The 11,562-nt window shown below is 38.1% G+C and overlaps 2 protein-coding genes across 7 annotated transcripts; one reads left to right on the forward strand and one right to left on the reverse strand.

Annotated features, from left to right (window-relative positions):
• Nucleotides 1-59: 59 nt before the first annotated feature.
• Nucleotides 60-3,248, reverse strand: LOC122874635 (PEST proteolytic signal-containing nuclear protein-like). Of its 4 annotated transcripts, none has more exons than XM_044192780.1 (5): nucleotides 3,108-3,248; nucleotides 2,239-2,471; nucleotides 1,664-1,738; nucleotides 1,515-1,570; nucleotides 60-1,340 (listed from the first exon to the last, which is right to left on the reverse strand). In XM_044192780.1, exons 1-5 carry the CDS (start codon nucleotides 3,151-3,153, stop codon nucleotides 1,229-1,231), a joined length of 522 nt encoding a protein of 173 aa, XP_044048715.1. In that variant the 5' UTR covers nucleotides 3,154-3,248; the 3' UTR covers nucleotides 60-1,228. The 4 variants fall into 4 exon arrangements, with proteins under 4 accessions (XP_044048715.1, XP_044048735.1, XP_044048704.1 ...); XM_044192800.1 differs by having other exon boundaries at nucleotides 2,245-2,471; nucleotides 3,108-3,247; XM_044192769.1 differs by having other exon boundaries at nucleotides 2,239-2,474; nucleotides 3,108-3,246.
• On the forward strand, nucleotides 2,190-11,292 carry stk16 (serine/threonine kinase 16). Of its 3 annotated transcripts, XM_044192755.1 has the most exons (9): nucleotides 2,190-2,369; nucleotides 4,876-4,979; nucleotides 5,405-5,529; nucleotides 6,201-6,420; nucleotides 6,506-6,639; nucleotides 7,546-7,633; nucleotides 8,540-8,668; nucleotides 8,828-8,949; nucleotides 9,587-11,292. In XM_044192755.1, exons 2-9 carry the CDS (start codon nucleotides 4,977-4,979, stop codon nucleotides 9,723-9,725), a joined length of 960 nt encoding a protein of 319 aa, XP_044048690.1. In that variant the 5' UTR covers nucleotides 2,190-2,369; nucleotides 4,876-4,976; the 3' UTR covers nucleotides 9,726-11,292. The 3 variants fall into 3 exon arrangements, with proteins under 3 accessions (XP_044048690.1, XP_044048680.1, XP_044048669.1); XM_044192745.1 differs by lacking the exon at nucleotides 2,190-2,369 and having other exon boundaries at nucleotides 4,858-4,998; XM_044192734.1 differs by lacking the exon at nucleotides 2,190-2,369 and having other exon boundaries at nucleotides 4,870-4,979.
• The last annotated feature ends 270 nt before the right edge of the window (nucleotides 11,293-11,562 follow it).

Below are 11,562 nucleotides of genomic sequence, written 5' to 3' on the forward strand. Positions count from 1 at the left end.
GAGGTGTAGTTCATCATGTATTCTGTAACAGTAGATGTCTCAGAAATTGACACACTGCATACCATCCAAATTGTTTTATTATGACTGGCTTTTAAATATGTATCCAAGAGAGTTGTTTGATAAAACAGTCGTAACAGTGGATATTAATGTTATTCATTTGGGGGAAATCCGCACAACAGTTAGGTAACCCACAGAGGAATTCAAAGTTTATATTTTTGATCAAGAAGATCTTCCAAAAAGTTAATGATGTACCACATTTATCTGAACCAAAAGGATCAGGGGTATATTTCTGCAGCATGGACTTTCTGATGTGAAAGTGGCGATGAAGGAGTTTGTAATCATTGCTAACCTATATTTTAACCATACAGAAATCATTTCATATGACCAGCACCCTGGTATCCTTATCACAGCTGTATGATTCTGGTCTTCACACAGTTGTCAACTAAAAACACATCAGTACATCCACTGTGAACATAGAAATGATCACAGCCACATTTTTTGCCAGATTCAGTGAAGCAGACAGAAATACAGTTTTGAGTAAGCGAAACCAGAAGTACTGGCACAAAGCTCCAACAAACAAAACATTAAAATCAAACAAGACTGCCTCTGAGGTGGCACAGCTGGTGAAAACAAAAGGGGTGTACATTGATGTTGAGAAACTAAATGAAACAAAACAATCCATCTGTACGTCTAGTCTATGCCCCACACACGCACGTTAACATTACACTCAAACACATGCTCCCATTTGTGGATTTAAAAATAAAACATTCACACTTCTTTGTACATTTTTACACAAATATTAGACAAGCAACACTGAGAGTTTGCTCAGGGCCACACCTAACCAGTTTAAGATAGGAACAAGCATGTCACAAAAGGGGCATGAGGGCTCTAAGATGCTAGATTTTCTCATTAGCCAGCAAAAAGCAACTGTAGCAAATTTTACAATATTCTGGCTAATTTGTATGTCCCATCTCCCCACTCTGCACCTCTCATCACAGAGGCTTGACACTGCACCTATCCTCTCAGTTAGCATCTGCCAGTAGTGGTTAGATATGTAAACGTGAGTTCAATCATAGAGTATCGTAGAAGGCTTAAAGTACTCTTCATTGTCCACAAATTTGTTAAAGCAGAGGCTACAAGGAGGAATCATTTGAACCTTCGTAGATATCTCTGACATGGTTTAAACTATACAGAATTATCCATTAGTGACAAAAACTGTGGTAGTCATTTACAATTTGTCTGCTTGGGCCTTCATCTTCCTCTCCCAAAGTTTTTGATGATCAGAGAAGCCCTGCTTGCCCTTGTTGAAGGAATTGGGTCCCGCAGATGTTGGTGTCTCCCTGAGGAGATAGCGGGTTAGTCACTTCAAACTCAAATAGAAACATGTTAGATGATTGGGTCAGATAAATAACTAAATGTGAAACATAGCAATCAGTTAAAAAAGAGCTCAAAAGCTGAATGTTTTGATAAAAGCTGAAACTGAGGAAACAATTACATCACGTGTGTGTGTGTACCTGCCAATATTCTTCATCCTCATCTTTGCTTCTGGAGGCATCTCCTCCGGTTCACTCTACATTACAAGAGAAAGTTAAAGTCAGCCTCTGCGTATTTGTTGTTTATGGATTTGTACAACCACAACATTACTGTTTGCGTGTGCACTTACATCATCATCTTCATTAAAAACAGACGCCAGCCCTGCCTTTTTTGGAGGAAGTGATGGTACAGGCTCTTTGGGTTTCTAGAACAGGTTGTGGATACAAGATTTAGGGAAACAAAATAAAACAACACAACCTAGCAGCATCAGACTTCTTCACTCTCTTCATAAAATACAAAAGAAATGCTGCAAATCCTCACATTAGATAAGGTTAAAAAGCAAATGTTTGACACTTTTACTTGAGAAATTATTTAAATCATTAATGGATTAGTTCTATCAACTGACTAATGAACAACGCTAATTGTTTCAACACCACTCACAATGAGGGTAACATTCAAATCGTATGTGTTTATAACTGTTGAGGATTTTGGCCTGCATCCTTTTTTGGGCCTCTTTGAGCAGTGTGTTATGAGAATTACACCATTTACACTTCTAGTAGCATCATATCCGTGCCCAAACGTTCACGCTGTGGTGCAACTGTCTGTGTAGGTCTGCCACAGACTGTGATGCAAGTTACAACACCATCATCACTGCAATTACAAATACTACAGAAGGTCTGCAAGCAGTTAATATGCATTGCTCACACTCACTGTTGCTCCAAGTTTGATAGATATGGGGTTCGACTTCTTCCCCATTTGACTGCTCATGCTAAAGCCTATCTTGGAGACTTTGCGGGGTGCTGGTGGGTCTGCTGAGGACTCTTCCTCATCTTCAGGTGTGAGATGCTGGGATGTGCGTTTGACTGCTGTCCCTTCTCCTCCCACAGTGCTACAAGAGACAGGCTTAGTTTTCACTCTGCCTTCCTCCTCCTGCGGCCCTGCTTGAGGCAAGACAACTCACCAAGGTGAACAACAGTTTCCTGGGAACTGGAGAATAATAAAAGCTATCACCTTTACTTGTGTGGCTAAGGTTATAGTACGTTTCTAGCCATCAACAAACGGTGACTTGAGCTCCACTCTACCATTTAACTTGCTGTTTAATCTACCTACAATATCAGGGTTTAAGTGAATTTACGAGTACCGCAGGCAGGGTCTGAGAGCAGATAACAATAACATTGTTACTCATTCATATGGTGTTAACCTGCGCTACCTAGCTTAGGTTAGCTACTTGCACACTAGCTAGGCTAACGCCAGGTTATCAAGCTAACAAGAGACCTGTCTGCTGCAAGCAAGTCTAATTCCTGGCTAACGTTAGCAGCAACTTTAGCCCAGTAGTTACAGCCCAATTTCCATAGCTAAATAGGAAACGCTAATAAAATGCTAACTGTTACTTCGCATTCGCATGAGCTAGCCAATGATACGTAGCTAACATTAAGTTAGCTTAGTGAAATTTTCCTCTGTCTAACATTAGTTAGGGCCAGTTGAAATAGATAGACAGCAAATCAAGCTAACTAACGGTAAATACTGCTCATTTCTCAACCATATTTTAGACATTAAAACAGCACAAATATCACCTCCGTCGGCGGTGGAACCCCTTGTGTTATGCTCGTAATCCGCCATAATTTCTCCTGTCTAATTTACCACCGCATGCCGCTAGTCTTCTTCCAGCGCTGTGTGTCAAACAAGATCCGTACACTGTTTACAAGAGAAGAAGAAGTAAAAAGAAATATGAAGAACTTTTCAAATAAATATCAAGTCGATTTGTGGTGGAAAATGGGCCCCACACGGCCCCACAAAGGAGTGTAATAAGTCCATTCATCTTTTCAGTAATTATCAATTATGTTTTTTCTCAAGTACAATCAGAGCTGAGAGTTGATCAGACAGTAGAAGTTTCTTAGATTTTATCAGACAAACAGGATTAAAGGGTAGGATTTAATCTCTGGCCCACACTTTGAAACATAAGGTGGCGGTAATGCCCCTAAGATGCTGATTGCCAACTGCCATTAATATAAAATTTAAAATAAAAAAAAGAGAGAAGAAGAAGAAGAAGAAGAAGAAGAAGAAGAGAGAGGAGGAGGAGGAGGAGGAGGAGGAGCAGAAATATGACAGCAAGCTATTTACAGGTGTAAATGGATGGAATGCCGTTGGAAATAAGAAGAACACTGCTAGCATTAACATATTGGGCAAACCTGAGGGGACATAATGGCTCAGAGTATATTAAAACCATGTCAAGAGAAGGAAAAGGGAACGAGTTTTGGTTGGACAATAGAGACTAAGGTCAATGAGATAGGAATAGTGGATAAAATATTAAGCCCCACTGTGCCATTCTCTGTTGTCCCACCATGGACTCTAGAAGAAGTAAGGGTCGATTTAAACCTAAAAAAATATAGGCAAAAATGAAGTCAGTATATGTTTGTATTCAGAATATGTTAGTATATACAGGTACATCTAAAACATTGGACAATAGAGTAGGAATAGTGTTTACCATTCCATAATTAAATGTAATGTCAAATAAAAGGGTTAGTGATAACCTAGCAGTAAATACAGGGGAACTGTAGCCTATATACTATACAGCTATTCTACTTGCTCTAAGCTGGATAGAAGAAGTCAAACCAATCAAAGTTTTGATAGGTTCTGATTCCAGTAGTGCACTAACAAGTATTAAATACATGCAGTCAGATACAAGGCATTGACTTAACATAGCTCAAACAATATTCAGAATTAAGAGTGCAGGAATAGAAATTAAATTCATGTGGATTCCTGCACACATTGGTGTGGATGAAAAATTATCTGGCAGATAAATATGGAAAATGGAGCAACATGAAAAAGATAAATAAGTATGGTCATAAAATATAGCAAGGCTGAGGTTAAAAGTATAATCAAATCAGGAATGAAAAAGAAATGGCAGGAAGAGTGGGACAGAGGAAATAAGGGCAGATACTACTGCATTCAAAGGAAAGGAGGATAAATGAGAGGAAGCAATATAAATAGAAAGGAGGAGGACATTATATCAAGGATTAGATTTGGTCACACTGGTCTAAACAGTACATTAAACATAATGAATAAGAATGCTACGGGTAGATTTGAACAACGCGGACTACAGGAAACGGTGGAGCATGTATTTTGATAGCCTACTGTTCTAGATATCAACAAGTGAGACAAACACTTAAAATTACACTTCAAAGGAATCGCATGACACTAGATATTAGAGAAATGTTGCAGAGGAGTTCAGGTGATGTAGGGTACAAGGCTATTTTCAGATTTTTAGAAAACACGGGAAATATTAGGATAATTTAATGTTAAAGTATAGTAACCGTTCTGATTCACACTCCAATCCAAAAGGTGGCGGTACTGCACCTAAAAGCTGTTTGCCACCCATTAAACAAAAGAAGAAGCAGAAGAAGAAGAAGCAGAAGAAGACAGCAAGCTAACAGCAAGCTAACATGGTAAACAGAAAGCTAGCTGGTAAGAATAAAGACGTAATGTCACCAATTATAGCATTGCTATGTTATGTTTAGCTGGCCTTTGTGTCAGATATCAGTTAGTCAGTTAAAATTTCACAGCTTTTGGGGCTAACGTTAAAAATGGACGTTAATGTCGCTTTTCGGCTGTTGTAGCCTGGCAGTTGCTAACGCTATGCTTATACGTTAGATGTTGGTGATGTGCTGTGTTAGCTAACGTAACAGATAATGTTTGTTGTCTGACAGTTTGTTTGCTGTCTTAACACATGTTTTTCTACAATGGATCAATAGGTTACCACGCAGTCTTATTTCAATAATGAGTGTTTTAGATAGTGAGCAACACTGCATCACTACCTGTATTTCTCTGGCTGTCTCTCTCAAATAACTTTTATTTGTCGTTTTCCTCCCAGGCCCTTAAAAGCTTGGCGTTAAACAATGTACCAGTCAAGATGGGGCAGACCCTGTGCATATGCTCCCGTGGCTCCATCACCATTGATAACAAAAAATATTACTTTGTTCAGAAACTAGACGAAGGGTACGATAACATGTTGACATTGTTTTTAACTCCACCTTTAAGGTTAAGTGTGGTGATATTTTAGATTTGTTTGTCAGCAAATCCCATGAAAAGACCAAAACCAATAATTAATTGAATTGAATCCTACAAGTGTTGTCTGTGGAGTCAAAATCTTATATAGCTTATTACTCTGATCTCTATTGTTGTCCAAAAACAACACCTCACTGAGACTCACTGTTGCACTGGGTGACATCTTTCTTCATTACAATTAACATGGGCACTGTAGGTTATTTTGAGTCAGTCCTACATACACCGTCCTGCTGCAGTAAATATAAACTAGCACACCAAATCTTGGTTGAAAATAGTCCTATTTATTCCTCTTTGAGGAACATTTCTGAAAATATAGTACCCTGCTGTTATATAGGCCATAACAAAAATGAAACAGTATATTTGTGACTCCTTTTTAAAGATTGAAGTCTTCAGTACGAACAAATGGGCTTGGGGCTGAGAGACACAGACAGGCAATTTGGAAAGTACTGAGAGACGGAGTTATGCATTGTTGATTTTTGGTCTTTTTATGGGATTTGTTTACAATAATAAATATATGGAATATCGCCAGCCTTATCCTTTAAAGTCTAAATTGGACTTGAATGCTCCTCCCAAACTCTAATCTTTCTTTGTCCTCTCTTCAGTGGGTTCAGTTATGTTGATCTGGTAGAGGGGGTAAAGGATGGGCGCTTCTATGCCCTGAAGAGGATCCTGTGCCATGACCGTGAAGGCCGTCAGGAGGCTCAGACTGAGGTGGAGATGCATCAGGTGTTTAATCACCCCAACGTCTTGAGCCTGGTTGCACACACCTTTGTTGATCGTGGAGGCAAGACTGAAGCCTGGTTACTCCTGCCTTATATTAGAGTAAGTTGATGCAGCACTTAGTATGATCAGAATAACCTCGAGGAAAATTATCTGATTCTGATATATTGGTATGTTTGGTTAACAGAAAGGCAGTCTGTGGACTGTTCTGGAGAAGCTAAGAGACAAGGGGAGCTCAATGCCTGAAAAGCAGATTTTGCAAATCTTGCGTGGCATATGCTCTGGACTCAAGGCCATTCATGAAAAAGGCTATGCACACAGGTAATCTGTCCCCACATACACATACAACAAACATGCATAGGACCAGTGTAATGACTCTTGTGCTGGCTTGGAGTGCCACACCAGTGTCTGTCTGCAGTCCTTGAGTCCGTTTTGATCTTATCTCATGAAGTGTCCAAAACAGAAATATCTGATGCTTTTAATACATTCTTTACTGGCACTCAGTCTCTCTAATGGGCAACATATTCATGAAAAAATGCCTAAAATCTCAATATGAACAACTTCAGTTTATAAAATGCCACAGAGCTGTTATTGTACCAATTAGTGCTCCGTTAATGAATGAATGCACAATGAATTCAATTGCACACTGTCAGAAAGCAAAACATATTTTTATTTTTAATGTTTCACTTTACATATACATGTAAAATGTTAAAATAACTGTTGGAACACTGTCTTGAAAGTTACAGTTGTATATTAAAAGTTTTGCAGCCCTTTGCCATATGGTATGTTTTATTGATCAAGTGAAACTGGCCTATTTTTGTAAACTGTTAATTCAGAGTTACACTCAATTGGTTTCATTTTATTGTTTTGGGTAAAATAATGTGGAATGTGCAGAAGTTTGGGCACCTTACCAGTCAGTACTTAATGTAGAACACCTAGTTTGGCTGAGAATACTGTATAACAGTTTATATCACAATGTAGGTATTCTGCATTATGTGGTTGATCAATCAACTTGTAAAATACATTTACTGTATATTGTCAACAGCATTTAACTTAACAAATCCAAAATAGTTAGAAATTGTAATGTTCACCCGAACAATTAGATACTACTATTTGCCAGACCATCATTTACTACTTTTCTAAATGGCAACTTTTGTGTGTTCCTTTTTATATTAACAAAATTGCAGACGTCTGAACACATGCTATGTGTCTGCTATGATTTGACAGAGACCTGAAGCCCACAAATGTGCTCCTGGATGAGGATGACAGGCCAGTTCTGATGGACCTGGGCTCTATGAACCGTGCCAGGATTGAGGTAAGGGTGCAGAGTCTATGAAGAGTGTGTAAGATTTTACTGATCAATTTATAAGCATTGAAACAGAGTGCAGTGCCACCATCACATCCGTTATTTTGTGTGCTTAATATTAAAAAGTAATTTTGAACATTAATGTTAAATGTTGCAGAGTAGTTTTTAGCAATTCAAGCAAGCTGAGACAAATAGTCTGAAACATCGGGTGATGTCTAACTACATAATACTACAACATAACATTTGGTGGCAACTCATCAAGTCCTTGTGTAGATAATGTTGTGAGAGTGAAAACTCACTGTACTTGACCTTCTTGTTTTAGAAAGAAGGTCCAGATTTCCACCTTGAGATGGCAGAGTAACTTTTTTAATGCCAATGAACAGCTACTGGATATTGTCTATCATTTCTCAGAATACAGCTTTTACCTTTTCTGGATGTTATGTAAAAATGCGATAGAGCATGTAACAAACAGTAGCACAAGTGATGTTACTTGGGGTTAATCTTATAGCGCAATCAATTCCATTTCCATTTCCAATTCTGTGTTCTTCATTGTCAGATTTGCTTTTTTGCTGCCTGGAGGAAGTTTCTCATGTTTCTTTAATGCTTTCAACAATGTTTGTTCCCCTGGCTCACTTTTTTGTCTTGGCCCATAGAGCTTGTACAACTTTGTCATGATCAAGTTTATTTTATCACATTTGTTTCACAGTTGCTTCCAACACTGATTGTGCATCTTGAAAAACTCACGTTGGATGCATAGTCACATTTGGCATTCTGCTGTTTTGTTTATTCCCTCGAGACAACTGACGTAATTATAATAGGAAGAGTTTGCTATAGAATACCTATTAACATAACATTTTAAGTGTGATAGGCAGCATACCCGCCAGCATGATTTTAATAAAACTGAGTTTATTTCAGGTTAGAGGAACCAGAGAAGCCATGACCATACAGGACTGGGCAGCCCAGCGGTGCACCATTTCCTACAGGGCTCCTGAACTCTTCAATGTAGAGAGCCACTGCATTATAGATGAGCGCACTGATATCTGGGTAAAGCCTTGTGTTCTTCATCCCTTTTTGTGTATGTTGTGCATTTTGTTTTCTTAAGTGACATCACCAAGTCTCTGAATCCAAGTGCTAGTGTTACTGTTGATCCTTGACTGACTACTTCTTTTTCTTGTCTTTTCATGTCTCCCTATACTTCTCCAGTCACTTGGCTGTGTGCTTTACAGCATGATGATGTTAGAGGGGCCGTATGACATGGTATTTCAGAGGGGGGACAGTGTTGCCCTGGCTGTCCAGAATCCAGTGGCCATCCCACTGTCTTGCAGGTCAGTCTTCAGACTGTAACATTATCTTACAGTGTAACTTGAAGAAAGTTTCCCATTGATGTATCAGTTTCTGTTACTACCCAGGATAGTGGTAGAAAAAATCCCCTTCATTTTTTCGATTGAAAAGTTTAGGGGTGGGGGGGATGTTACGGTTCCAAAGTAGGTGTTACTGATATACTGCATACTAGCAGCCATAAAACTCAATTCATATGTAAACATTATGTAATTATTTAATTTCATTGCAGACCAGGATTTTCTTCCTTTGGAATTGCATTTACTAGCCATTGTTAGTCTGCAGCTAAGTTAATAGGAGTCTGAATGATCGATTGCAGTACAAACTAACTGAATGTAGTTTAATTCCCTCTTTAATTGAACAAAACTGCAAACACAAGTTGGGTAATTTTTTTAAATTTTAGGTTGTTTTTGTTGTGTATGAACTGAGCTCTGTTCTGGAAACCTCACCTGTTGTTCTGTTTTGTGCAAAATAAACATAATTCAAATTAATAATGATCCTGTGATTGGTGTAAATGATGTATGATTGTGCTTAAGTTTAAACGTCACTAATTAAGGTATGTATAACTAAATATGGATCAAAGTGAAGTTGTTCTAATTTGGTGTCTGTTTGTCATGTGCACAGTTACTCTGAGGGCCTGCAGATGCTCCTCAGCTCCATAATGGTGTCGAATCCCCAGGAGAGACCAAACATCAACTGGGTTCTTGACCAGGTACAGGACCTGCAGAGTCGCAGCCCCAACATCCAAACCAATATGGTCTGATCTTGCACGGTGCACTGGGTGTGGGGTCTTGGAGACCTTTGCACACATAAATTAATTTTCTTATTTTGAGCTATTTCTTTTATTTATTGACTTTAGTGTAAAGCCTAGGTACAAACTTTCACTCAGCTTGGAGAGCTTGGCAACAGTATCAGCTTTTTTCTTGAATGAATGAAATTATTCTTCTAGTCCTTAAAAACTTACCAAACAATATGAAGAATCTGAAAGGTAAATTGAAAAATGTAATTTGACCCTGCAATGTGATGCTTTTGGCAACAGTCAAATGTTGTTTCTAATAATTAAGTGGCTTTATCTTGTAATCTTAAAGGGATAGTTCAACATTTTGAAAAATATGCTTATTCGCTTTGCCAAACTTTCCGGTGGATGAAAGCTACCTGAGTTCAATACATATCAGATTGCATTCCCTACCAAGAAGGAATATGGTCCAATTCCCTTCATTTTTTATCTTTTTCCTAAGTTTTGTGTGTGGTTACACATGTGTGCTGTAATCCTCAATATACAACATAGCCTTCAGCTTTTCTCCACACCTTCCCTCACACTGTTTGTCTCTTCTGGGGAAAAATTAAGAGGCAGAGTGCTCCTCACCTGCAATGCTGCATTTGAACACACAGAGGTGCTCCACCATCACAGTCCCCTTCTCCACAAATTGACATGGAGATTGACCATGTTTCTGTCTGTACAGTTGATAATGTGTGAATGGACTCTTTGTAAAACACAGCAAAGAGTATCTGCTTAAACAAAAAGAAAGAAATCTTCAAGGAGAAGGGATCAGGTGTTACTGTTCTACACCTAACAGTAGGTAATTAACTTTTAATCAGTTGAAGGAGTGACTTAGAAATATTTTTAACTGTAAGTAAAAGTCATTGTCATATCTGCCATTGCAGTTTAACCTTTTCTTTCTTTTTTTTTACTTCACTTTTCTCTGTATTGTGTTTTTAAACTGAATTTTCCATTTCAGCTACGCCTGTGTTTAATTCTGGATTTCCTGTCGTGCGAATGTGGTCTCACACTTTTGTTCTCTCAGGGTTCACCCACATCTCAAAGGGTCTGACAGTATAAAGTAGTAGACCTAAATGGTACCTTTAAAACTATAATTAGATAAAATAATACTTGGGCATTTGAGTTAAGATGAATGCTTTTGTGACTCTGTAATGCAGTGATATTGGACCATATTAGAACAAAAAAGATTCCTTGATAGGTAACTTCATACAGTTCATTGTTGGAATGGTAATTCACATACTGTTTAAATATATTATCTTTTTAATGCTAAGTTTGGATATGTCAAATGACTATGACTCTTTGTGTGGTTGTTAATGGAGAATTGATACTGGTATCACGCCGCTGGTAAACTAAGGACATTTTTAAAGTGTACTGGTGAAGTTCACGTATAATAATATGTAAGAGTGTGTTATTTGATTATGGAAAATTCTGTTGAAATTATGTTTCATCTCTTATTTACTGCACAGTAAAGGATATATAAATAATACATATGTAGCAGTCTGTATACAATTTTTAATACAACTGTGAAATAAAAGGCATCCTACATTAATAACTAGTCAAGAAAAGTATGTGAATCAATACTCAAATCAAATTACCTGTACTACTTAGTCAGCATGATATCGGTTATCCTTTATTTGGGTAAAGGTAGTAATACTGCAATATAAAAATATCCATTGCAAGTAAAAGTCCTGCATTGAAAATGCCACCTAAAGGGTAATTCCTGGGCCCTATTTTTACATATTTTGGGGTCTACAAGTTTTGGAATTGGTCCAGTAGATCGTCTCAGCCGGCAGCTGTGAAACGTGCTGCAATGGCTGCA

Source organism: Siniperca chuatsi, linkage group LG1 (assembly GCF_020085105.1).
Source record: "Siniperca chuatsi isolate FFG_IHB_CAS linkage group LG1, ASM2008510v1, whole genome shotgun sequence".
NCBI classification, from domain to species: Eukaryota; Metazoa; Chordata; class Actinopteri; order Centrarchiformes; family Sinipercidae; genus Siniperca; species Siniperca chuatsi.

Bases quoted from the DNA above. Each gene is read 5' to 3' on its own strand.
- LOC122874635 (XM_044192769.1), bottom strand. From the start codon at position 3,153: ATGGCGGATTACGAGCATAACACAAGGGGTTCCACCGCCGACGGAG. The intron at 1,739-2,238 runs GTGAGCAATGCA...AACCTGTTCTAG, and splicing joins AACTTGGAGCAACAGTGAGT to AAACCCAAAGAGCCTGTACC. The intron at 1,341-1,514 runs GTACACACACAC...CTATCTCCTCAG, and splicing joins AGGATGAAGAATATTGGCAG to GGAGACACCAACATCTGCGG.
- stk16 (XM_044192755.1), top strand. The intron at 6,640-7,545 runs GTAATCTGTCCC...ATGATTTGACAG, and splicing joins GAAAAAGGCTATGCACACAG to AGACCTGAAGCCCACAAATG. The intron at 8,950-9,586 runs GTCAGTCTTCAG...TCATGTGCACAG, and splicing joins GCCATCCCACTGTCTTGCAG to TTACTCTGAGGGCCTGCAGA.